At 36.3% G+C, this 27,996-nt stretch overlaps 2 protein-coding genes across 4 annotated transcripts; one reads left to right on the plus strand and one right to left on the minus strand.

The window, feature by feature from the left end:
* Nucleotides 1–2,035: 2,035 nt before the first annotated feature.
* LOC135077826 (telomerase Cajal body protein 1 homolog) lies at nt 2,036–4,684 on the minus strand. Its single transcript, XM_063972364.1, has 5 exons — nt 4,150–4,684; nt 3,789–3,977; nt 3,471–3,634; nt 2,965–3,254; nt 2,036–2,355 (listed from the first exon to the last, which is right to left on the minus strand). Exons 1-5 carry the CDS (start codon nt 4,617–4,619, stop codon nt 2,095–2,097), a joined length of 1,374 nt encoding a protein of 457 aa, XP_063828434.1. The 5' UTR covers nt 4,620–4,684; the 3' UTR covers nt 2,036–2,094.
* Nucleotides 4,685–4,967: 283 nt separating this feature from the next.
* On the plus strand, nt 4,968–27,971 carry LOC135078029 (hormone-sensitive lipase). 3 transcript variants are annotated; one of them, XM_063972575.1, is made up of 16 exons: nt 4,968–5,112; nt 5,191–5,481; nt 7,203–7,360; nt 10,038–10,224; nt 11,279–11,492; nt 12,352–12,542; nt 14,145–14,394; nt 14,816–15,025; nt 15,380–15,505; nt 16,437–16,586; nt 18,227–18,365; nt 19,101–19,193; nt 20,279–20,374; nt 21,599–21,764; nt 25,843–25,968; nt 26,587–27,971. In XM_063972575.1, exons 2-16 carry the CDS (start codon nt 5,191–5,193, stop codon nt 26,683–26,685), a joined length of 2,496 nt encoding a protein of 831 aa, XP_063828645.1. In that variant the 5' UTR covers nt 4,968–5,112; the 3' UTR covers nt 26,686–27,971. The 3 variants fall into 3 exon arrangements, with proteins under 3 accessions (XP_063828645.1, XP_063828644.1, XP_063828643.1); XM_063972574.1 differs by having other exon boundaries at nt 4,968–5,076; XM_063972573.1 differs by lacking the exon at nt 4,968–5,112 and having other exon boundaries at nt 5,167–5,481; nt 21,620–21,764.
* Nucleotides 27,972–27,996: the final 25 nt, after the last annotated feature.

A 27,996-nucleotide genomic window follows, 5' to 3' on the forward strand; every position in this document is an offset into this window, starting at 1 on the left:
AATAGCCCATTAGGGTCACATAAATAAAACAATACAAGTCCGTCTGTCACTTTCTTCAGTTAAACTTTGGAGAGTCCATAATATTTAAATAACAGCGGTTCAGTAAACTGTTTTTGAAAGACGTACTGTCGTTAAAGGTTTATTTCCAACGACCACCACTAAATCTGCCACCACTGGGTGGTGGTTGAAACGATTATCTAATATTTGGCGAAAAAACCCCCATACCTAAATAGTCACGGAGTAACTTTTCATGAAGGTAAAGTAGATTAATAATGTGGTATTAGTAAAAGAACTCGCACGTAAATAGACGCATTCCTCCCTCGTACTTAACTCTCGTCAATTTTCTGATAGGAAATTCCACTGGGAAGCATAGTCAGAATTCAGTTTGAGGTTTTTTTTTGCCACCCTATTACCTATTTGCCAATATTTTAATAGAAATTTGCCACCTTAAGGTTGTCACGAAGAGATCCCTTTTATCTTTTATCATCAAAATACCAACTTGTAATAAGAAGGTAAAAATAATTAGATAGATAAGTATGTCTTGTTCAAGTCGTCACTATACAAATTGACTGTAGAGTCAGTAGGGCAATGAAATACCTCGCATAGGGTAAGTAACTTAACTATCTAATAACATGTTCTGGGAATTTCAATCGGATTTATGCTCGAGATCACTTTCTAATTACGAATATCTCATAACCTATGTATAAGCTTAGAGCAAGTTTGCTTTGAAGCACCTGCTTTATGGAAATGTAATGATAAGTCGTATAGCTAGCATATCAATTTGCGAAACTGAACTAGGACAAGTTGGAAGACCAATCAAAGTGCCAGCCTACAGTACCTACTCAGGACAAGGAAACTTAGTTTTCGAACCATAATGGATGATAGGTACACCCAGACGTGACTAAGCATGAAAGCTTTGATTAGTCTGTATATTATGTAGATACAATATTTAGACTAGGTAATCACAGGAGGGAAATTAGATATCTACCTACAGAAATTGAGTTTATTAGAGCCTCGGGCGTCGTTTGGCCCCTAGATTCTCTACGCCCACTTTTTCTTACCATTAAATTTTCCATTTAGAAGAGTTTACCTCTTATACTGATTTCTATCCATTTCTCTATCACTCAACTACCGAGAAAGTCAGCTGCTAATTTAAGTATGTTTTAACAGCGGGGAGCGCTTCTACATACGCCACCCTAGAGATAAACATGCTTATTCGAATGAAATCGATCGGTAATGGAACAGAATCGTTTACCGAAGACAAACGGTCAGTCGTAACGATGAAAAACACTATCCATTGGAAATCCCCGGGTTCTTTATTCTATAATAAAGGTTTACGTACCCAAAACGGCTGATAGTGGGTAAGTGGCAATAAAACAGCCTGGCTTAGGGCGATCATTCGTGAAGCTAGTCGGGCTTAAATTTTGGATTCATACGTCTATTACATTGTCATATTCCAACGAATCGGTCACGGACGACTGTGTTTATATAAAATGATAACGGATTGCAAAAGTAAAGTGTCCTTAGTATTATTTAAACGAGGGTAAATAGTCCACGATATTCTCAGTTTGACCCTAAGGTTGACTGGAGGAGAATGCCGACTGTCATTAAGTCCGCCTTCTGTACAGCGTTATGTGCATGTAAGTTCTAAATAAATAAATAGCTGGAAAAGCATGCTATATTATCTCTCATCCTCTTATCATTATTTCAGGAATTAATTACTTTGCATGGGTGTATTTTGCACTACGAAGCGCACTTTTTTCCACCACTCGTTTATTATTAACTTACTTAGTTTTGAGTCACAAAACATTTTTTTAAGTAAGAAACATCCGAGTCGGATCAAAAGAAACCTTTCAAGGTGAAGATCCTCAAAGCAAGCCTAAACGAATGTTTGCCGAGGCGCTTCCCGAGAGTGCGGTAACGGAAAGTGTTTGTAAACTACTCAAACACTCCTACGCAATGAATGCAAGGGTACCTACCTAAGTACCTACCTGTGTGAAGTACAGGGCAGAACAACACAAAGACAAAAATCAAGTACAAGTCAAAAAATATTTATTATTATAAAATAATTGAGGTAACAAAGTATCCTTAAACCTACGTCAAGTCCATATCTCCTATCCACCAAAACACTAAACTGTTTTCGGCTTCTTCTGAATATTTCATATCTGTGATCTCTTTATGCACTACACCATTAATTTGCCCATTTTCTTCTTTCTTCATACTTTCAGGCTTCAAATTTTCATCTTCTATGGTGTTTATGGGGTCAATGAAGTGATACTGCCCCGAACCGGTAGCTAAGATCGGTCTGAGGGGATGTATGGAGACACTGTTGCAGCAATCTTTGTGTAGTGGGAACTGGAATAAATGAATAGCATTTTGAGGCAACTAATATGATTTAATTAATTAAATTACGAATTGTAGAATCTTAGGCTGGGTTGCACCATCTTCCTTTAACTTTGACAAACATCAAAAATCTGTCAAAATCCATACAAAAAACACCGGTTAACGTCATAGTTACGATCAAAGTTAGGTGGTGCAACTCAGCCTTAGAGTAGGCGCACACCGTTGATTTTTCGTCGGCCGATAGTTTAGTCGGGCAGTTGATCAGTATGGGCATGTATGGGAGTGCGCACACTACGCCGATTCGATTTGGCCGATTCTTCATACAATTTAAAACCGGGCACAACTATTGGCCAACTAAAAATCGACGGTGTGCGCCTACTCTTAGAGTGCACAACACAGCTAAGATACTAGTGGCCACTAATCTCTAGGCTGAGCAATTATAAGGAACTTTGCTAAGTACATTAGCCAATAATGGCTTTAGGCACTCCATACACCATGGTAAGGGTTGGTGGTTAAGGATAAAAAAAATTACATGAAGACATGCTTCAGCATAAGAAGTAAGTATTAAATCTGTTGTGAGAAAAACATGATCCTGTAAGCAACTCGGTTTTGTCTATTTACCTTGTAAGTTACATTATCTCCAATTCCCTCAGTTACATCCAAACTTTCCTTCCAGTTGGCTTGTTTAACGTCCCAGACTTTTACTATTCCATCAGTTCCTCCTGTGACTATGTATCTTCCGCACGGAGACACATCAAAGTAAACTCTTTGGTTTGTATCGACTGCTCTGGACAATATGTTTAAGGGTCGCCGATAGTACCGTATGTCCCAAACCAGCAACCGATGGTCTTTTCGAGCGCCTGACACAAGTCTGAAGCCATCTGGTGTGAATTTCATGTGGGTAACTCCTCCTGTTATTAAGAATTAATTTAATCATGATATTTTATACAGTGATGTGGCAACAACACACACTGGGAATAAGAAAACTAAGAAGCATTTATAACATTTTGAATCAGTTATATTACAAAACAGGATTCATTACAATTATGTTAAAGCTATCTGTGAGTTTTTAGCTTAATGTTATGTTTTTTTACTAATTAAAAAAGCTCTAATAAATGAAACTGTACCTCCATGACCATGCATATTCCCAATACTTTTATAGTTTCCTACTTCATTGACATTAAACAAACTAATTGTGGTGTTCCATGAGCCTACTGCCATCAAATTACCATGGGTTGCGATGCATGATGCTGGATTTGATATTTTATGCTCTACATAGTCTCTACCAGGCCTGTAAGTAAACAAAAATACTATTTGGTAAACAAACTCAATAAAAATAAAGAAGTATGTTAATAACAGCTAAATTGAGAACCTCCTCCTTTAGTTTAAATCGGTTAAAAATGTATATAACCTTTTTAAACCAAGGTTATGGAAAATGTACCAACCTTTCTACTTCAAACGTGCGCAAGCATTTTTTGTAGCCTGCCACAATTCTAGTGCCTTGTTGGTTAAAAGTTAAGGATAGAGCTGGTTCCATTTCATCTACAACATCGAATCCTCTGTATGAGCACCTCAAGGAGCCATCAAATGCATCCCACATTTGTATAGGGCCATTTTGCTTTGTGGTTATCCAACTGAAAAAATATTTTAAACATTTAATTATGAAAATTTAAAGTGAGAGTAGTAACAAGGAGCTGGATGGGAAATATCACAAATATTTTTTACAGATTTAACTGGCTACATGCATACAACAGAGCTTAAATTTTTTAAGCAATTTTTGGCACTTTAAAATGTTGTAATACATACCAGCATGTCTCTGGGTATCCACTGTTCATACCAGGGTACCAACAAAAATCATAGATCATACCAGCTTCTTTTACGTGAATCACTGAATCTAATATATTTATTGTTCTATTATAGGTAGGTGTATCTTCATAAAGATCTCTAGGTAATTCACATAGGTGCATCCCATCGTTATTCACTACAGTCAGACAGCAAGTGCCGTCGGGAGACCACTTGCAGCCTCTTAGATAAGGCTGGACGTCGTTTTTGGCTTTATAAGACCGTGACCAAGAAGAACTGCAAAGTTCAAGTAAAGTTTTACCAGCAAACAGAGTAGGATACTCAAAGACCCTTGCTGCACCGAGGTTTTCTTCAGTTGGTTCTGGCGGTTTATCGCCGTTTCCATAATGACTAGTATCATCAATAAGCATTTCAGAAGGAAAGCTTTGGCCCGACATTGACGAAATATCAGTCTCCATTGATATTTCCTCCATTTTCACAATTTTATTATTTCATTTTCTATCACCACAAAAACAACACGCACAGTGTGAAGCGGTTGATGAACTTGTCAAAGTTGTCAATGTCAGTCTTATCAATTTATGTGTCTATGGTCAGTTAGGCTAGACGAACACGAACCAAATACAGTGTACAATAAATATCACGTTATATACTTTCTAATATCACTTGATTTTAAAACTGCTGATATTTATAATTATTGGCAACATTGCAAATCAGCTGTCACCCCATGGCTCAAAAGGGCATGCACCCAGAGCCGTAAAGCTCAATCAAAAAAAAAAAAAAAAGCTGTCACCCCTTCCATCATCTGTCAATTTTCATTTCATTCATTCACGAATCGCAACTCGAAGGAAAACGCGAGTTTTGGAAAGAAAAATATTTAAAATTGTGCTTCAATACCACCTAATATTGATTAGAAACGAATTTATAAAAATGGTACAATGATAAAAAAATATCTGCGCGAAGTTTTTTGTAAATATGTTTTTTTATCCGTGTATTGTTATGTGAATATCGTGTAAGTTTTAGATGTTTATGTTGAGGTATTTGCAGATGAGGCTTAAGTGGTTCGGTAGCGGGTTCCGTTTGGCTGCGGTGAATTTGTATAGAAGCAAGATGTCATACACGGAGACCCCGGCTAAGGCTTCGTTGTGCTGCGAGGACTCTGGCGATGTCCCTCCTCCTACGTTCGCGATGTACGAGGCTCTAAAGGACTCGTGCCAGAACAACGCGACGTACTTCCAGCCGGACGACAGTGAGAACGGCCAGCGCCTGTACCAGGGGTTCATGACGCTGATAGACCACATTGACACCGTGTGGCCCCTTGTTGATCATGTGAGAAGGGTATGTAATCTTTTAAATATCCATTTGAGATGCTAGTACTGATCTAATCTCTAATATTGTAGTAGCAGTTGCAAACTTTAAAATATTATTATCTTCACAAAGTTATTCACTGCATAATACTTTTGTTGTGCAGTAATGCAGATAATGCATCAATGTATTTAGGGTAACCAGCCTCAGCATTAAGAAGGCAAATATGTGTATATTTTGTATAGAGGAACAATGTTTTTTATCTATGAAAGTTCCTTGAGTAAAGGACAAACTCAGTAATACTCCTTCAGTCAGCTAATCTTTTTAACTTTATTATTGTGTTGCAAATTTTGTCCTTAATTTAAAACGGTTTTGGCTTTCAAATCATCTACCTACATACTTTGTTTTGATATATATTTTTATATCTTGTTTTGCTTCTTGGAATAGATAGTACCTACATTCGGGCTTATGAAGTTGCAAATTTTATTAATAAAATGTGGTAGAATGGCTAACTGTAGAAACTACAAGGCCAACTTTAATTAATATAATGCTGAAATGTGATGCTATATGATATGCTAAGAAAATACACATAGAATGTCTATCCTTGAAAATCTAATTTAAGAATTCCTCATCATTATATTACTGAATACCCTTTAAGCCATAAATACACCTATATTTAAATTGATCTAGTAATACATTTTCTTTTTCCTTCCTACATCTGGCAATTACAGCAAGAAAAAATTGGCAGCTGTTTCTAAAACACTATAATGGCTCAACACAAGGTCTCACGGGCGGGTGTTTAGATTATATCAATACTGAACTGTAATTGTGAAGTTTTATTAATTAAATTAATGAAACTTTCTTCTCATTCAAATAAAAAATATATTTAAACATGATATTAGTATAGGATTTTGCATCCTTTACTAATAATAGATGAAACTGTTGACCCACATTTCAAATAATTAGAACCCCATTGGGATAAACTCTCATTTAAATAAAACAATACTTTTTCAAGCATTTACCATAATCTTAAACAAACTATTACACATAAAGTTCTAGGTTTACGTTAGTAATTTTCCAAGACTGATCATGTTTATTTTCTGTTTTAAAAACACTTGCTGGAGAACACAAGTCTGCTTGTTATGGCATGTTCTAAACAAGATTTATGTGTATGTGAAGAGATTACTCGACATTGTTTGTATGACATCATACACATGTGCAGATTATGAACTTTGACCGAGCATTTCTTCGTTATTTTAATAGTGCATGATTAATGAATGATGATAATACCTAGTGTTGATTTATGTAACTGTTTCTTATTGAGTTTTATTTCTAACTAGCGGCTGCCCGCGACTTCGTACGCGTGGACCCCGTTTTACCCTTAGGGGTGAAGTTTCGAGTTTTTTAGGGTTTACACGGAAATTATTCAAACTTTTCTCGCTGTAAAAACCATCCTTGGACTTCAACAAACATTTAAAAAAAAGAATTGGTAAAATTGGTCCAGGCGTTGTTGAGTTATGCGCTTACCAACACATTTTGCGATTCATTTTTATATTATAGATTATATCATACGTAATGATCTTGGCTGATGGAGATAGGACATTTAAATATTAATAATTGGTACTGAAAACTTTTAATATACAATTAGCATGTAGGTAATTATTAAGAATTAAATGTAAGTTAACTTTATCTTTTTAACTAACTGTGACTGTAATTGTGACCATTGTTTACTTAATCAGTCTCCATTGTTGTAGGTGGCTCCAATGTACGATTTCGACGCGAAGTCGCCTGGCAACGGTTATCGCAGCTTCGTCTCTGTCGTGGACTCGTGTGTTCTTCACGGTCTGAAGCTGAGCAGACAAGTCTGTACTGGCCGAGATGCTCTGCTTTTTAGAAAGGGGTACTTCGTTAAGTAAGTATGATAGCCACAATATTTTCATGAATAAGTGATGATAGATTTTTCGCAGTTGCGGTAAAATATGCCTGCGCTCCATTTATTTTTATTACAGCTTTGAAAGCATGGTTCCTCATAAGAGGTACTGTAAAATAAATAAATCAATATTTAATCTTAACTCCTCTCCCAAAAAAATCGAATCAACACTTATGGCTTTTAGCATTTCGCAGTCAATGCATCGAAATCGGTGATTCATTGATTATTAATTGTTGATGTTCTTGGATTAACGACTTGACTTTCAAATCTACAATAATATTAAAAATACTAATGTATAATCTTTAGAGGTCGCGCATTATTTTAAAGGTTGCACGTTATTCTTATCAGATTTGTGATACATACAATAGAAAGTGAAGTAAAGCGTTGAAAAACATCGCATATTCAGTTTGCATATAAAATGGTTCCATCGATTCGGCGGTCTGACATACCACGACCCGAGGATGAAATACGAAAATACAAGGCAACCGAACCGTGATACTTGCTATTTTATAGAACTTGCAAACTTCTAACCAGAAAAGATAACTTTGCTCTAATTCAGCAAAGCACCGGTAGGTTGGTACCTACTTGATTCATGGGGGTACCCCTTGAGCTGTGCTACCCAGGACTATAATAGGAACACATACCTTAAAATACTTATTATAGTAGTTTTTTAAAGATATTTTTAACTCGTTAAGCCTTTGTGGTAAGCTAAATTATTACCACAATATCCAGAGGCGGCGGCGGGGTTCGAAGTTCCTAGGATATCACCTCAAAAGAGATTTGGGGTAATAAACGAATTTGATTTGATTTGATTTGATTTGGCCAGTCCGACATCGACACCAATTGGGCTACTGTCGCTTAAATGAAAGTGAATCAAATACTCGTTACTTTAATCCTATTTCATTCCCTTTATGTAATAGGGCAGATATATCAGACCCAGGGACCGGTGGCCTAGAATTTTAAATGCACATCGCTATACAGTGTGAGTCACGTTAAAGTGTACATATGAAAATAGATGAAACTAGATCTATTTTTATCGACAAAAAAGAGGTCAAAATTTTTTTGAGATTTTTTTTTAATTTTTTATAGAATTTTTTTTCGTCCAATTACTTATTGTAAAGAAAACGTAATAACTTTTAAACTAAGCGGTATATCCTAATAAAATAAAAACAGAAATAATACTAAATAACAGGCGATGCTAAAAAAATACATAAAATACACAAAAAAGGCCAACAAATAATAAAAAATGATACTTTTTGAAAAAAATCTGCTTTTAAATTCGTGTTTTTTTGGTTATTTAATAAATTTCTCCAAAAAATGCCCCTATAACTGGTGGTTTTTATTACTTTGTATTATTCTCTATCGTATTACCTTCGTAAAACCAAAAATCGCATGTCTCTATCCCTATCACAACGTTTGCAATGATCGTTTGAACTAAGTCTCTCCGGGCGCGCCATTCAACGCTTCGTTAACAACGAAACTGAAAATGGCTCTAGATTTGTTATTTTGATAAAGACAAGTTAGATTTCAAATAAAAATAAAAGATTTCGAAGTAAAATAAGCATTTTAGTTAAAATTAAAATTTGTCTCTACCTGTAGCGGAGAATAATGTTGTGGCAGGCCTTTGTTCAAACCGATCATAGCAAATGTTGTGATAGGGATAGAGACATGCAATTTTTGGTTTTATAAAGATAATCCGATAAAGAATAATACAAAGTAATAAAAACCACCTGTTATAGGGGCATTTTTTGGAGAAATTTATCAAATAACCAAAAAAACACGAATTTAAAAGCAGATTTTTTTCAAAAAGTATCATTTTTTATTATTTGTTGGCATTTTTTGTGTATTTTATGTATTTTTTTAGTATTGCCTGTTATTTAGCATTATTACTGTTTTTATTTTATCAGGATATACCGCTTAGTTTAAAAGTTATTACGTTTTCTTTACAATAAGTAATTGGAAGAAAAAAAAATCTATAAAAAATTTAAAAAAAATCTCAAAAAATTTTTGACCTCTTTTTTGTCGATAAAAATAGGTCTAGTTTCATCTATTTTCATATGTTCACTTTAACGTGACTCACACTGTATATAAAGTATGAACCAACACATAAAAGCGCAGTTTTGAACAGGCACTAGGTATTCTTTGTATACCCAAATATTCTTTTACGCATTGACATCTTAGGTACGTGACATTTGCGTGTCTGCTACGTGACTATCGTACCTATACGTGACTTCCATTGCTATCTATATTCGCAATCAATGTGTTTACATTAATGCAGAAAAAGATTTCGCATTTCACTCTTGTGATTCATTTTAGCTAAAATTGAGATATTTTCGATGTATGAGGCAATTCTTAATTACTTTGTGCTATCGAAAATGCTAACCAACTAATCCTTTCGGAAGTCGTCGTTTTTTTTTATATCATAATGTAATAGGAACAAGGTGGGAAATGTGTTAGCAAGTTTTGATTTACGAACGAAAAAACTGCATCCTTTATTGCGAATTCCACTTGGCCAGCATCTCACCTGATGAAAATTAATGATCAGGCCGAAGTTGTAAGCGAGCTGCACCCGTAATCCTCAACCACAGAGGCTATCTTACTGATCTGGCAGTTAGACGAAACACAATAAAGGTTTTTAACGCTATTATTTACTTTTTAGGGAAATCGAATCTTGCGGCCAGCTTCTAGCGTCCTTAGGGACATGTCTCCACCACCTTCACACGTTGCTATCCTGGGCACCGGCGGGAGATCTGTTCCCTACGGAACCGCACTCACCAGAGGAGCTGTTCTCTCAAGCAGACACGATCAATCAGTATTGTTTCTATGGACGATGTCTCGGATTTCAAGTAAGTGAACTAGTTTGTTCATCAGTATTTCGTTCTTATACCTACCGCAAAACCACAATGCAAAAAGCAAGTGTGCTAAAGTTCGTTATGCTCAAAAGTGAAGTCGGAATTTGTAACGAAACCTCGTTTATAAAAAATATCTAGTAAAAAAAAGTTAGAACAGAAGAGGTTAAAGAATAAGAAAAAAAAACGCTTCCCTAGACCCTAGAGCATATTATCACCTCGCTTTATAGCCTCCTGGTAAAACTCAACGCTATACTTATCTTGGGTCTTAAAGTTAAGAATATTATAAATATAATGCACCTTATTATAAGGGAGATAAGTGACCGAAGATCTTTTTCGTTACTCCAGACACATGTTAATATCTTATACTATAATGTATGTGTAAGGTCGTTTTGCTCATAGTAACTTAATTGCAAAAGATAACCCACTGATATTAAATCATCAATTATGTGTGTAATTATACTGATTACATTATAATTAATGCGATTAACGTGTGCTACTGGTCGCTTATCTATCATCAATTTCTCATTTATAAATAGACATTATACAGGATATTGAATAAATCAAATATTTCCGTTTTTGCTGTCACAAGGTCACAAACTGGCACAAATTGCGATTCATTGAAATAAACGTTAAAAAAACCAACAGAATTGAGAACCTCCTCCTTTTGTTGAAGTCTGTTAAAAAAGATGTGTCTTCTTTTTCTTTTTTGAGATTTAAATGTCGGTCCCTGTAAAATAATTTGTTGTAGTAGCCTATTTCGGGATCAGACCAAATTATTTTTTATATGAAATATTTTTATTTGCACAAAATAGTACAATAATTACTGTATAATGTAATACTAAAAATAAAGTGATTGATTACATACAAGTCACATTATCATTATCATCATCATTTCAGCCATAGAACGTCGACTGCTGAATATAGATAGGCCTCCCCCAATGATTTCCATGTTGATCGCTTGGTAGCGACCTACTTCCAGCGCCTTCCTGCTACCTTTATGATGTCACACAAATATGTCTCGTAATAATCAACATAACTTCGCTTCTAGTTCCTACCATCAATGCGCGGCATCCTCAAAGGCATATCCATATGCATGGCCGGGTTCTCAGAAGCGTACTACAGCCACGGGAACCTCATCAGCTCGGTCTGGACAGGAGGACAGTACCTCATCGACCCCGAAATGAGGGCACGGAGAATCGTCAATATATCCCAGTCGGCCAGTGTCGAGTTCTGCAAGGCGTTCTGGTTTCTTGCTGAAAGTGGTATGTGGATTTTTTGTTACTATGTAAAGTTGGTATCTCATCGGACTATACAATTTTTAAATTATGAAGACAGCAATTTTATGAAAGAGAAGAATTTCTTCTTAAAAATTCACAAGTGTTTATTCTCTGCAAAGACTTAAAACGCTATGATTCCTCCTACCTATCTAGATTCTGGGTGATTATTTTACTGCTTTGTAAGTCAGGCATACAAAAAAGCCATTAAGCATCTTTATCACGCACTTGGTTTAAACATTCCCCAGTGCCATATTTAACAATACAGCCCTGTGCAAGCCTTGTTATGGTACAATAAATTGCACAAGCTACCTATTTAGGTTTTCACTGTCACAATTTGTTTGTTTAAGTGGCGTCACATGTGCATTTTTGAAGTTAATTTCGCAATAGGCTAGTTTCTAAAAAAAAATCTTTTAGTCCGTCAATTACATTATCAAAAAATATTGGACACGTATATTTTTTATTTGTCAATCAAACAAGTAATTACGAAGTTATGATGCGTTGAAGTTCCGCGTGACGTCATAAAGTGCTACACTTTTAAGCACGCCTTGACGTAACGGACCTCTTCTTTTGAACTTTGGTGCGCTTTATCTCTTTTAATTTTCATTAGTTTGAGTAGTGAAAAATACGTGTCGAGTATTTTTTGATAAGTTAACCGACGGAGTAATTCAAACTTACTTTTTTACCCAGGAAACATCCCTATTAGTTTTGCTCAAGTGACCTCACTTGTGCGTTTTTAAAACACACTTCGCAATTGTCAATTGATTCATACTTTCAAGCTCGCCAATCACTCTTTTGCACTAGTTCGCCTATAAACCGCACATAACCAACACTTGTATTTTTGTAGAAATAATGAAGCGAGTGCCGAGTCTTATGTCTTCAACGGTGGCTGTAAATAAGCTTATCACGATACCCCCGGAACCTATCACGGTGACCACGACAGAAGGCAAAGAGGTGACAGTGCTGCCCCCTACGGTGCATATAGGCCTGCAAGGACTGAACGTTAGGCTGATCAGTGTCAATAAACGGATGGGAATGGTGAGTAATATGATTATAAGAGTAGAAAATTATTTCGAACCTAAGCTATTAGTGTATAAAGTTAAAAATCAATTTGCTGCGTGGCATTAGGATAGAATATTATTGAGTGCTATTTCTGTGTACAGTTTTTCAGGTTTAATCGCCTCTGTGGTCTAGTGGTAAGACCACCTGCTTCAGACGCAGAGGTCCCGGGTTCGATTCCCAGTGGGGGCAGATTTTTCTGTTCGGTTTGGTTGGTGGTAGGGCTTGTTCTAAGTCCGCCTGGCTAGCTACCACCATCTTACTTAAGTCTGTCGCCATAACAACAATGTTAACAGCATTGTTGTGTTCCGGCAGTTAGAGGTAAGATAGCCAGTTCCTCTGTGGTTGAGGATTCCGGGTGAAGCTCGCTTCCACCTTCGGCCTGATCGTCACTTACCATCAGGTGAGATACAGGCCAAGAGCTTCCTCGTGGATAAAAAAAAACGTGCCTCGTTCACTCACGTGCCACGTCAAAAACAGAGCAATCGCTAACAATTTATATTATTTTCGTGTTGCAAAACAATTGCCTTTAACACGTGTGTTAATTAAGTATTTACTGATTTCCTCACGTTATTAATTGTTTACACGACACGAGTCGATGACAGCTCTTTGACAAGTTATGTAGCATTATAGCAGTTATTATAAAGTATAGCCTGACCAGGAACATAAAAACCCTGGCATAGAGGCGCGTCAATTGCATTTGATAGTGCAACACTGAGTACAGTCGTACCTGTGTTAAATTAATAGGCTAACTTTATGTATCAGGATTCAGGATTACGGGCTAATTTGATATTTTCATAAATTAACGAAAAAATATTATTATAGGTAACCTGGTTTAAATAAATTAAATGAAACCATAAATCGAGTTAGTAGGATTTATTTGATTATTTATCAATAATCAAATTCAGAACTTGAATATTCAACTGCAATGTCTGCTCATGAACGCTTCAAACTCGGTACTTCTTTCCCAATTCCATAAAATTCAACACTTAGGAAGTGACAAAAAACTTTAAAATAGGTATTTGATACAAACCACAGCTAATTTTCATAGTGGACTGTACTATACGATAAACATGTCAGTCAATTTGACAACCTTTGTCGGAAACATTATTCAATGAAAATATTGTCCGAACCCTTAGTATTTCTCTTCGATAAATACTTTAACACATTGTGAACCACTTTTCTTTCACAACTATAAAAAGATTTTAGCAATTTAATTCACAAAATCAATTGCGCACATTTAAAATAAAGTTTGTTTACACTTTGACAGCAATAGACTGACATGCAAGGTGACATGCCAATGAAGTTTTCAGTTACTGTTGCCATTAAAAGAAATTAGTACCATTAGTTTTCCGCAACATGGCGAGGGTTTTTATGTTCCTGGTCAGGCTATAACTAAAATAATTTTGTGAAAATAAATAACATCATTCATTATTAAATAGGCCTCATAAACGTAGCGGGAAGGCGCTAGATGCCGCCACCAACCGGCCATTGTGGAAATCATTGGGGGAGGCTTATGTTCAGCAGTGAACGTCCTATGGTTGAAATGGTGATGATGAAATAACATCATTTGCTTTTTAGGCAGGAGAAGGCACATCAACCTTGCCCCCAGCTGAAGGCATAGTTTTCCACTGCCACGGAGGCGGCTTCGTAGCCCAAAGCTCCAAGTCCCATGAGACTTACCTCCGAGAATGGGCGGCCAAGCTGAATGTACCCATACTGTCCATAGACTACAGTCTGGCACCGCAAGCACCCTTTCCGAGGGCACTGGAGGAAGTGTTTTACGCTTACTGCTGGATGGTGAATAATTTTAAGGAAATCGGAACTACGGGTAAGACTCCGTTGTACCAGAAACACGTCTAAACTTTCTGCTATACTTTATAATTCATTCATTTAGAGACCCATTCATGAACCTACTTATTTGATTAGTAATTTTCAAATTATTCAAATACCCATAACTTATTTGATCCATAAAAATCCGAGATAATTTGGCTTTAAATACTTCAAGGTTCTCATGGATTATGTAAACTACATTTGTTCATTAAACTCTTTCATATAAAAAATATGAGAGCAAAATGATGAGAGCAATACTTATTATTATTCTGTGGCAATACTGTGTTTTCCGATAATCAACTTTCTGTCATAGTAGGTATTAATATGACATTTGACAGAAGCAAGGCACTCACGCGCACCCTTTAGTCACTAAAAAGAAACTTATTTCTGTAAAATTAAAATTTCTGATTGTATTTTAGGTAAACGAATAGTATTTGCCGGCGACTCGGCCGGCGCGAATCTCATAGCCGGCTGCACTCTGAAGATCCTCTCCACCGGTCTTCGAAGACCAGAAGGGTTATTCATGGCATATGCTCCTCTACTCGTCAGCTTCATACCTAGCCCGGCGAGGCTACTGTGTTTGATGGACCCGCTACTGCCTTTTGGGTTTATGATGAGGTGTCTGAAAGGTAACACTAAAACGTATTTGGCTTTCTTATACTGAATTGCACCACCTTAATTTTAACCGTAACTATAACTATAACCGGTGTGTCTGTATGAAGTTTGACAGACTTTGATGTTTGTTATAGTTAAAGTAAGATGGAGCAACCCAGTCTTATATTATGTAATTTTTTTATGCACCTTACTGTCTATTGCATTAAATTTCATTTTCACATACACTACATTAACGGCTGAAAACATTCGAAAGATTTTTACCTACAAAATTTTATACATGTGAAGATTTTAAGTACAAGTACGCTTATTTTAGGGATTTTTAAACTTATTCCGAATACTCCTTGCTTGATAGTATACAAATATTTCAGCATATGCAAGCCCGAACACGAGTAAAAAGGACGACAAACATGGAGCTAATAACACACAGAATGCCGTATCAAATGCGACCACTCCCCTTGACAGCAACGGTTTTCTCAAAGTCAGCCCGTCACAAGGTAAGAACTTACTATCTGTAGGTATTGTGTAGGTACCATATTTTCTAACTGTGATTTATGATTATGAGCTGACCAAATACAATGTCCTCCCACCGAGGAGGCCCAAGAGCATACTTATAAAGCTTGTCCAGATAACGCGTTTTTACTCGCGCGTTTAGAATCTCACGATCATGAGGTACTGGAGGTTATACATTCTGTTCATATGCACTCGCGCGTTTTCAAAACACATGGGAAAGTTTTCAGAGGTAAAACACGCGACTGCACGTGTCCAGAATGTATGTACAGTCGCGGAATGAAAAGGTTCGTCACCTTAGTGTCGGTTTTCGCTTGCACTGTGAGAGTCAAACCTGCCAACATAACCGTGCAAGAAACATTGCTGCTAACATTTAAATAAATATGACGTTTGCTAACGAATAAGGTTTTGCTTGTTTATTTTTCTATCCCATCAGTGCAATGTTACAAAATGTAGTTTTTTTTTAATTAATAGATAATGGCAGGTTGAGCCAACAAGAAGGTTTTAGTTTATCAATCATAATAATCTTCTTGAGAAGTTAAATCGTCAAACAACTTTGATCTGAATAATTTTGAACTTTACTGACGAACAGTTAAAGATTATTTTCTCTAACTCGAGATTATTCTGTAACATAGTTTCAAAAGGTAATATGTGCTCGCGATTCGTTGAAGGAATCAATTTGAAAACTGACGAACCTTTTCATTCCGTGACTGTACATCTAGTATCTCAAAAATTGCGCGAGTTCAAACGCGTAATCTGAATACGGCCATAAGTAGGCACGTAGTTTAGGCTCGCGTTCGCGGTCCATGCACCAGCGCAAGTTTTAGCGTAGGCCCTAAAGTGTGTTGTCAGTTACGATGAAGGGCTTAGTAACGTCATCCCTGTCATTTCATTCATTGTATCATTACCCTATTACAGAAGGCATCAGCGAAGGTCCTTCATCGTTCGAAGAAGTGTCTCCGTCTGACCTGGCCGAGCTGCAAGCCCACAAGTCGGGCAGCGAGCGCAGACAGTCTTCCGACACTACCATCAGCGCTGCTTCGCTGCAGAGCGAGCACACTGCTACCGGTACCGAACTTAGCTCACAGACCGTATCATAAGTCATAACACTTTGTTCCTTATTTAATCCTAATAATATTATAAATGCAAAAGTTTGGGTGTCTGGATGTTTGTTACCCTTTCACGCAAAAACTACTGAACGGATTTTGTTGAAACTTTACAGTATTATTGTTTATAACCCAGATTAACGCGTTCGCGCCTTGCAGACGCGATGGAATTTTATAAATAAAACTCGGAAACTGCTTATTTGATGCTTATGTTACAATACTCGGAATCTGCTTATGTTACAATTTTGATGTTGTTCGATCGGAATCCAAAAGAGAAGGCTATAATTTATGACGATATGTGACCAACTAAATTTCAATAAATAAATAAGACGTGGGTAAAAAGCGCCATCTACGCTGGACAAACAATTTTGACGTCGTAAATTATTCATGCGGGGAAAGCCGTGAAACGCCATCTATCAACATCATCAGTAATTAAACGAGGTTCACGCGTACGAAGTCGCTGGCGGCCGCTAGTTTTCAATAACATACAAATCGTCACCTATTCAAGTTGTAGCGATATCTTTATCCAATATCGAATATGTATCTTCTGTGGGTAAGGTGTGAAAATATAATATTCATCACCATGTCCACTGCTGCGTAGTGTACTATAGTTCATTCAACTTATGATGGTACGAATAAAAATATTGAGTTGTAAAAATCAATTACTTTTGTGTGTTTTCATTCTTCCAAAATATCAATCACTAATCTTTCTCAATTAACCTAACCAAGAATTTCTAATTATTTATTAGTTTATTATTTAGAAAAAAAGGTGAAAAAATATTAAATGAATTGCTTCTGCGTTAGTCGGAACTTTTGCTCATAGGGATGGGACATAAACAATCGCAATAAATCAGTAATCGGCATGGTGGTCATCTTACCATCGAGTCACGATTATTATCTCAGGCAGGTCAAAGCTAAGTCAGTACGTGTGCGTTTGCCTTTGATGACGGTTTTGTTTTATGCGATTTCTATACGTATTGTTTGTTATTGTTATTTTGATGTTTTATTAAATAAAATGCATATATTTAATTCTTTGTGATTTATTTTGTACCACTAAGAATATTCACGTTTATTCCATTTCCAGATAGTTCAAATTCATAGATATAATTTTGATCAAGATTAAAAATCAAACAAATAAAAGGCGATTAGATTTCTATAGAAAATATTCTCGATTCTAAAAAATATCGATTAGGTTTATAAGGAGCGCCTCACTAAATAGAACTGTCATAATCACCATCTTACGCTGAATGGACTATAGAAGACACATACGCTTATTTGTACGCCTGCATACAATAGACGCTGCCGCTCCATCGAAAGAGTTGCATAACGTGCGCATACGTCGATTGAGTCGTAGTCGTACGGGCAATAGACGGTAAATAAATTGATATTTCACCGAACGTTTACGTAAATAATTAATCAAAATATATTCCCACTAGTTATTTATTTTTTAGCGTTAAAAGTCGCATCTCAAACTAATTTGAAAATTATAAATAACTTGGAAGAGCAGCACGGCAAGCGGAAGGTCGTGAGTTCAATTCCCGCCCTAGGCAATTCGATTTTTTCAAGTTATTTATAATTTTCAAATATATTTTCACTGTCCAGGTGTGACCCCGCCCGAGGACAAGTCTCAGCAGTACGTGTCAGACTTCTTGGAACGTTACGTGCTCGACAGCGACACGGACTCGGAAGGCCGCCGGATACCCATCATCAAGCCCAACAAGAACCGGGACGAGTCGCATAAGTGAGTACAGTAGTGTTGTCAATGATATTGATAACTTGTCAGTAAATGTGTAATTAAACTGGTTTGTTCTAAACATATCTGTTTCTGGGTCCAGATTGCGCTAAAATTTTTAACTTACAACGCGACTGGACATCGATGAACAACTGCTTTAACAAATCCGTATCGCGGTGTCGTTTTGACAGCTAGTCCAAACGAAGCTGTAACGTAAATGGAGCGCTACTACACTTTGAGTAAAAACTGACATAAAACAACTTTTTCTCAAACGCTTCACAAACATTTGCTGTGTTTTAGTAATTTCAGTTTAAAAAATAAGGTGTTCGGACTTTGAATGGAAAGTACATAAGTCCGTTGTTTCGTCTTTGTTTGCGCGTGAACTTTACCGCGACACCAAATTACACATTAGCTAGAATAAAACTGTAGCGTGACTGAAGTGTCGACTAGAGATGACTAGAATTTGAGACATTACAAATTACCGCAATCAGGGCACTGCTTGACTGACACATTTTGTCAAAATTTGACTTGTAAAGACTAATTTGACTGAGTTTTAGCAAAACTTTCATGATGCTAATTTCTTCAGGCGATACAGAATCATCTACATATCTGTATTCATGAATTTCATGAAAAGTTCAACAAAATAAGAATGAAGTTTTACAAACCAAAACCAAACACTTGTGTGTTATTAATACTTTCCTCCTAACTATGTAACTAACAAACTAACAAATTAATAACTTTCAGAGAAGGAGAATCAGAGAATTCAAGTACGTTAGTAGGCGAGCCGCCGCTCGTAGACGACTTAGAAAAAGAAAATAAGAAAAGGATAAAGACACGGTAAGTAATGTCATGTAGCATAATTAAGTTGATACTTGTTAAAAAGAAACAATGCTCCATTAATTCCTAACTTTGTATAACCTTGTCTCAGTCACGCACGTGAAATACAGGGCCCTTACCATGAGCTTACATTAAAGCGAGTGGGTCAAAAAATCTATGAAGATATTCATTCTTGTTACTTCGATAGTATGTGTACTGTGTAGTGGAAGTTAATCCTTCAAGCTCCACGAATCTAGACGATAGATATCAATTGTTACGCGGTAGCCCGCTACCGCTTGGGGGCTGAGAGGTTAATAAATGAAATAACGAGTGGACTGTATAAAATTAGTTATCTATTCGATTTAGAATTTACAATAGCAAGATGAGACCGTTTAGTGCAAAGTCGTCGAAGAGAGTGCGTCAGGGTCGTCTTCGTGGACGTTCGCTCGCGAACCGAACATTGCTCGTTCGTTCGCCGAACGCTCGCCACCCGCTCGCTGCTCCCTCCGGTCACGCCGCCCGCCGGCAGTGTCCGTGCGTAGACAGTTCTTGACACTGCTACGCTGCACGCTGCACAATCTGTTATACATTTAATGTAATTTTTTACGCAGTCACTAGCGAGCACACCTAATGTAAACAAACTCATAGTACAATACCCGGCGATAAATATTGCACATCGACCTTTAGAAAGAGACAATCGGCTAATTTCGGTTTCGTAGAGCGTTATCACTGTCGCACTTGAACAACGACTGACAATGACGTTTTGTCAAAGTGTAAACAAACTTTATTTTAAATGTGTGCAATTGATTTTGTGAATTAAATTGCTAAAAACTTTTTATAGTCGTGCAAGAAAAGTGGTTCACAATATGTTAAAGTATTTGTCGAAGAGAAATACTAAAGGGTTCGGACAATATTTTCATTGAATAATGTTTTATCAATGACGTTTTGTCAATCGTATAGTTAGTATGCGACAGAGATAACGCTCTCCGAGCCGAAATAAACCTATTCTCTTTCCAAAGGTCGATGTGCAATATTTAATGCCGGGTACTGTAAGCATACACGTTCCTTGTAAAATTTGAGTTATTTTACTTTTTGTTTATTTGCAGAATAAGTGAAGCAGCCACAGGAATAATGGGCGCGATGTCGTCTCGCCTGGCATACATCACAGGGTCAAATACGATATCTAGACCAACACAGGAAGAGTGAGTAATATTGCCCATTTAGCTATTGAACAGTAAATTTTTAAAGCATCTCTAAACGTACACAAAACACATTTTATGTAAAAACGTTTTTATATCTGATTGTAACTTTCAATGATCAAGGTACTGCCTATTGAGGTGAGTGAACTTTTCGTGGATTCTAGAAGTACACTTTCATCGATACACATGCAAAGTTTGCTTACGCGATAGAACTACCATGAGAAACATTTAACAGTCGTAAAAATACTAATTTGTCAGTTTATGTACTTACTGCAAAAGCCATCTTATTTTTGGTATAATATGCATGTTAGATAGTTGGTACTGTAGAATACGGTACCTTACAGCGGGTTCATTCTCAGTATGGCTAGGTTTTAGTTGTAATCACCTTCATACTTAGATTATTCGATGATTATGTTGATGACATGCGCGAGATCATCTGACGCATCATTTAGTGAACATAACTGTATTCGATATGAAATCAATCCATCTACATATCAGTATCGGAATTCTTTACGAAATTAAATTCATTTTTAGTTGTAAAATACTTTTATCTGAAGTGAGGCAATAATCATTTATGTCATGGAAACATTTTACATACATTTTCACCAGTGTTGGATTTTGGAAACTGAGCCAACAGTCTAGTTTCAAATGTCTCACTTTTTTGCGCTTACTCCATTTCTATAGTCTGGTCTGCGAGCACGTAGAATTTTGTCCAATGACCCCAAGCTACCCATCCTTATTATCGCTCGCGCTCGCGCGTAATTATGTTGCTGTCGCGCTCGCACACTCACTGCGGGCGCCGGTCGTACATTCGCGACAGCAATACAGGGTGTTAGGTAAATGGGTATATGAGCCGACACTAGCCCATGTTAACATGGTCATATAAATGGTATGGTGAAGTCAGAAATTTGATATCATCATTTTATTTTTTTTAATTTTCATACAAAATAAATTTTATAAAATCCGATTTGTATGAAAATTAAAATATTAAAATGAAGATATCGATTTTCTGACTTCACCATACCATTTATATGACCATGTTAACATGGGCTAGTGTCGGCTCATATACCCATTTACCTAACACCCTGTATAATGACGCGCGAGCGATAAGGATGGGTGGGTAGCTTGGGGTCATTGGACAAAATTCTACGTGCTCACAGACCGGGCTTTAGGCATTTTAATTCCATCTTCAATCATTACATCATTTAATCCCAAGTGTTCCTACAGGTATAATGCTTTTCATTCTAGCCTGGCGGTGCGGTCGAATCTCGACGCGCTAATTGCCCGCAGTCCGTCCGACGAGTTCATATTCTCGGTGCCACGAGACCCCTACCTGTCGCCGTACTGGGCCGACGACCAGCTGCTTCACCAGTTCCCGCCAGTTAGAATACTCGTGAGTACATAAATAATAAGGCTTTGTAACTGATAAAGTATTTGACGAACTTATTTAAGCTACCTGAAATTAAATCTAGAACTAAGTGCATTAAATTTACCTTACCTAATGTGAGGCAGGTTTCCACGCAATTAATGGTGAAGAATGAACCATTAAATATCATAAATTCCACAACATTCCTGGGAATCACTTTAGATGCTAAACTTCAATGGGGTCCTCATATTGAAACTTTGTCAAAAAGGCTCAGTTCGGCTGCTTTTGCAGTGAGAAAGATAAGGCAATTAACTGACATTGAAACGGCAAGGCTAGTATATTTTAGCTATTTTCATAGTATAATGTCATACGGCATATTGTTGTGGGGCTCAGCCGTAACATAACCTTGGACCCCGATTTTCCTTGAAAGATTTTTTTAAGGAAATAAACATACTGACAGTAGCTTCACAGTTCATTTATGAAAACCTTTTATATGTCCGCAAAAATATAGAGCAATTCACGAAAAAGAGCGATTTGCATAACTTTAATACAAGAAACAAAAATAAACTTGCCGTTCCAAATTTCAGATTGCATAAGATTGGTAATTCATTTATGGGAAAATGTATTAAATTCTTTAATAAATTACCACAAACTGTTATAGAACTACCCATTCATAAATTCAAAGCACATATTAAAAGTACCTTAATGAAAAAGGGCTACTATAAAGTCGATGATTATTTAAAAGATAAAAATGTTTGGGATACGTTACTGCCTAGCTCGCATAAATATTTATAACTTTGTACATTTTAAAGCATGTAAACCTTTGAAAAAGAGGCTGACAATAGTGACTGAGTTTCTTGCGCTGCTTCTTCTCAGCACTGGCCCATTTATTGTCCTGAAGCAGTGGTAGGGTTAATACTGGGACGTGTAAAAGTGCTTTTTTAAGCCTATTTACAGAAATAAATGAGTTTTAATGAGTTTTTTAGTTTTAAGATAACAGGTGTCGAAAAATAAGGTTGCGTGCATTATTACGAAATAATCACAATTTAGATAACAAAGTCCCATCGAAACTATGAGTGTCAAAAACCTTCACACAAAACTGTTATAAAATAAAAGTATCCATTTTGTCACTTACGCCTCTTATTTTAGGGTAGTGTTCTGAATAACCAATCAGATTGCATTATTAACGAAACCAGGAAATCTGATTGGTTATTCTAAACACTTCTCTGCTCCGCCTTGGTGGAATACCTTATTATTCCTTGTTTAACGTCACTTTTTTTTTTTAAAGATTATTAGCAATTTGTATTGCACAAATTACTAATAGTCCCGTTAGCCCCTCATGGTAAGCTAAACAGGGTTCGAAAATATCCGATATTTATTATAAATATCAAAATATCGGATATTTATGATATACAGTGTGTCCGGGCTTGTAGTGATCAAACTTTAAGGGCAAAATCTAGGGACAATTTTATCGATAAAAATACTTCAAATTTGGGGCCTGACCCATTTCTCGAAAAATTACATCGATTTAAGTTTTTAATTTTTAGTTTACACCTCTTCTTTAAAAAACAAGTGAAAGCGTGGGTAGCTTAACATTAATAGGCAAATACTTTATATCATGCGATAGCCAATAAAATTATCTATTAGTAGAAGAAGAAAACAGACACAAATTTCATACATTTTATGGGAGTAAGAATGGATTGAATTAGAAAAATACGTTACTTTTTTCACTTCTTTTTCAGTTATTTTCCAACACAAGAAAAACCAGGTCGTTAAGGTATGTTTTATTTGCATTGTATTTTTAGTATTTGAGCTATTCTACAAAACGAATGTAAATTTATTAGTCTACGTCTATTAGTTTCGACGTAATTGTTGAACAAAGATACTCCTTCCCAGCGGTTTCCATAGTAATCGGAATAGGTTGTGTGATTCTTTCAGGCAGTGCATTTTCGCATGTCGCGTGCGCAATGGAAACCGCTGGGAAGGGGTATCTTTGTTCAACAATTACGTCAAAACTAATAGACGTAGACTAATAAATTTACATTCGTTTTGCAGAATAGCTCAAATACTAATAATACAATGCAAATAAAACATACCTTAACGACCTGGTTTTTCTTGTGTTGGAAAATAACTGAAAAAGAACTGAAAAAGTAATGTATTTTTCTAATTCAATCCATTCTTACTCCCATAAAATGTATGAAATTTGTGTCTGTTTTCTTCTTCTACTAATAGATAATTTTATTGGCTATCGCATGATATAAAATATTTGCCTATTAATGTTAAGCTACCCACGCTTTCACTTGTTTTTTAAAGAAGAGGTGTAAACTAAAAATTAAAAACTTAAATCGATGTAATTTTTCGAGAAATGGGTCAAGCCCCAAATTTGAAGTATTTTCATCGATAAAATTGTTCATAGATTACGCCTTTAAAGTTTGATCACTACATGCCCGGACACACTGTATATCCGATATATATCAACTTTGATATATATCAATTTTGTATGAAAGCCATAGTATTATTTTATTGTATTATTCATGAATACTATTGCATATGTGTTACATAAACATGTTTTTAATGTTTTTAAACTTAAAATCAGACAAATAAAGCAAAAACATAAAATATTCTGTTAAATACGGCAAAATCAACTAAAAAAAATAAAAATCTTATGTCAAAAAGTACAAATACAGTAACAAATTTTAAAAGTTGATATATATCATCAAAACCGGCTGGATATATATCGGATATATATCCGATATATATCTTGATATACAGTGTGAGTCACGTTAAAGTGTACATATGAAAATAGATGAAACTAGACCTATTTTTATCGATAAAAAAGAGGTCAAAAAATTTTTGAGATTTTTTTTTATTTTTTTATAGAATTTTTTTTCCTCCAATTACTTATTGTAAAGAAAACGTAATAACTTTTAAACTAAGCGGTATATCCTGATAAAATAAAAACAGTAATAATGCTTAATAACAGGCGATACTAAAAAAAATACATGAAATAGCCAGAAAATGCCAACAAATAATAAAAAATTATACTTTTTGAAAAAAATCTGCTTAAAAATTCGTATTTTTTTGGTTATTTGATAAATTTCTCCAAAAAATGCCCCTATAACAGGTGTTTTTTATTACTTTTTATTATTCTCTATCGTATTACTTTTGTAAAACCAAAAATCGCATGTCTCTATCCCTATCACAACGTTTGCAATGATCGTTTGAATTAAGCCTCTCCGGGCGCGCCATTCAACGCTTCGTTAACAACGAAACTGAAAGTGACTCTAGATTTGTAATTTTGATAAAGACAAGTTAGATTTCAAATAAAAACAAAAGATTTCGAAGTAAAATAAGCATTTTATTTAAAATTAAAATTGTCTCTACCTGTAGCGGAGAAAAATGTGGTGGCAGGCCTTTGTTCAAACGATCATAGCAAATGTTGTGATAGGGATAGAGACATGCGATTTTAGGTTTTACAAAGGTGATACGATAGAGAATAATAAAAAGTAATAAAAACCATCTGTTATAGGGGCATTTTTTGGAGAAATTTATCAAATAACCAAAAAAATACGAATTTTTAAGCAAATTTTTTTCAAAAAGTATCATTTTTTATTATTTGTTGGCATTTTTTGTGTATTTTATGTATTTTTTGGGTATTGCCTGTTATTAAGCATTATTACTGTTTTTATTTTATCAGGATATACCGCTTAGTTTAAAAGTTATTACGTTTTCTTTACAATAAGTAATTGGAAGAAAAAAAATTCTATAAAAAATTAAAAAAAAATCTCAAAAAAAATTTGACCTCTTTTTTGTCGATAAAAATAGGTCTAGTTTCATCTATTTTCATATGTACACTTTAACGTGACTCACACTGTATATCCCTTGATATATATCCTCGAACCCTGAAGCTAAATAAGCTTGTGTTACGAGTGTGCTCACCACAATAGTCGAGCGGCAGTGGGATTCGAACCCGCGTTCCTCGGATCTCGAGTCGGCCAAGGTGAAGGGGTCGGAGTGACCCCTTCACCGTTCGGCTATCGTGGCTATTATCTTATAGTACTTTGAATCCAATGATGTTGTATCTACCTATCATATTTTATTTCAGACCGTCCATTTGGACCCGTGCCTGGATGACTGCGTGATGTTCGCGAAGAAGTTGAAGAGATTAGGCAACGTCGTGGGCATCGACGTGTTAGAGGGACTGCCTCATGGATTCCTTAATTTCTCATTGGTGAGTTCTGTTACTGCAATTTTTTATATGTTCAAAGATTTGCCACTAGCAAGTGACAGGTTCTACTCGCCAGTGGCGCCAACTGTTGAAACCCTCATTACACGAAACTACGACACAAACCATAGAGATATAGAGAGATGCCAACTAATGCGCTGAGTTCGAAACTCAGTGTCGCATAAGAGTAGGCGCACACCGTTGATTTTTCGTCGGCCGATAGTTTAGTCGGGCAGTTGATCAGTATGGGCATGTATGGGAGTGCGCACACTACGCTGATTCGATTTGGCCGATTCTTCATACAAATTAAAATCGGGCACAACTATTGGCCAACTAAAAACCAGCGGTGTGCGCCTACTCTTAAAAATTCACACACACAAAGTAATCAAAATATGTGCTCATTATCCTCTGCGGTATCAGTACTCAACATTCGAATAATCTTTAGTACATTACATTATGACGTCTCTGCTGTCATCATTGCTTTCACGAGCAATGTGTTCTGTTGCACCATCTTACTTTTGGGCATATTGTTGCGACACCGGCCCCGCCCCCTTGTCACAATATCTTCCTTTAGTTTCTGTGATCTGTGTCAAATACCTACGTTAATTAATGTTTGTTCCACAGATGGCCAAAGAAGCGAACGAAGGATCGAAGCTATGCGTGGAGCGCATCAAGCAACTTCTAGACCTCGAGGCGGCGCCGGCGCCTGACCGCGACTTATGAATGTGCGGCCTCTGCTGCCACACGTAGCCTGACGCGTGGCACCCTTAGGACGCCAAGTAACACCGTAGGACATTCCCTAGCTAGTCCACAACGAAAGAAACCTTATGGTAATGTCATACGACCCAAATTACGGGAGCACACGTGGGAATAGCATTGGGTTCATACGAATTTCGCCTCTGTTTGCATTGAAAGATTCGTGCGTTTTTGGTGCGCATGTTTGTGACACCTGATATAGAAGATTGGTGTGAGACATAGAGACGCCACATTGCGTACTTTATGGTCGTAAAATACAGATGATCTCTCGTTTTTTGCATCAGTTCTTAAAGTGAATGAACTAAATTGAAAGGAATGGTAAGTTAACAAAAAAATACCAATCAACCAGGGCCATTATGAAATGGGAAGGGCTTTTCGGGTCTCGGGACCGGGTACGATTTTGGAATTACAAAACTTACGAGTGAAAAATTCATGAGTTAAATTGACCACACATACATCTCAATTTTATTGTAATGGTCCAACGGCGAAAATGTAAACACTACATAATAAAACGTCGCCAACCCGTCAACCTACAAAATGAGGAATTTCTTCAAGGAATTTTGAACTTTAGATCTGTATCATAAGACGCAAAATCAATTAAGTACTTGTAATTTTGTGATGTGTCATGCGCTGGCGAACTTACAACTATGACGTCGGTGACTTCGTCATACTCGCACAGTAAAGGTCGTGATAGTTGTAAAAAGAGAAGAGGTGAGGAGTTTTCGGATATTTTAATCTATTGACTGTGTAAATCCATTGTCATCAGTAAGTTGCCTTGATTATTGACGTTTGCTTCTTCTGTCTATTTATTATTGTGCTATACCATATTTCAATTGGTGAGTATTTATTATACTCAAAATAAGTTTTATTTATTTATTTTATTAGCAAATTTGAGCTCTAAAATGAGCTAAAGACATGTAGATTAACAAAGATTTGAGTGACATGAATCTTCTTAATCCATCTGTCGCAGTCAGATTGTATAATCCGCCGTTTTACATTACAGCTAGGCATTTTGCATTACAGCTCTGTTTTGTAATACGGCGGCTTAACGTTTAGCCGGATTGAATACCGCTGAATGAAAATCCGCTGGAATGTATTCGGCGCCAAACGTTCTTCAATAAGGCTAGCCGTAATGTAAAACAGCGTGTCATTACCCGCCGCTTTGACAGTTTTTAGTTCCTATTTTCAATACCGTGGCGCTGCCTGACATAACAACAACAATGGCATCGGATACAGAAATTGTATTGCTTAATTGCGCAGTTATTTGTGAATTTAACA

The sequence above is a fragment of the Ostrinia nubilalis genome, chromosome 14, assembly GCF_963855985.1.
Source record: "Ostrinia nubilalis chromosome 14, ilOstNubi1.1, whole genome shotgun sequence".
Classification (NCBI taxonomy): domain Eukaryota; kingdom Metazoa; phylum Arthropoda; class Insecta; order Lepidoptera; family Crambidae; genus Ostrinia; species Ostrinia nubilalis.

Excerpts from the sequence above, each read along its gene's own strand:
- LOC135077826 (XM_063972364.1), bottom strand. The coding sequence starts at position 4,619 with ATGGAGGAAATATCAATGGAGACTGATATTTCGTCAATGTCGGGCCAA. Across the intron at positions 3,978-4,149 it reads GGATACCCAGAGACATGCTG|TTGGATAACCACAAAGCAAA; the intron begins GTATGTATTACA and ends ATATTTTTTCAG. Across the intron at positions 3,635-3,788 it reads CGCACGTTTGAAGTAGAAAG|GCCTGGTAGAGACTATGTAG; the intron begins GTTGGTACATTT and ends GTTTACTTACAG.
- LOC135078029 (XM_063972574.1), top strand. Across the intron at positions 5,482-7,202 it reads TTGTTGATCATGTGAGAAGG|GTGGCTCCAATGTACGATTT; the intron begins GTATGTAATCTT and ends CCATTGTTGTAG. Across the intron at positions 16,587-18,226 it reads GAGCGAGCACACTGCTACCG|GTGTGACCCCGCCCGAGGAC; the intron begins GTACCGAACTTA and ends TTCACTGTCCAG.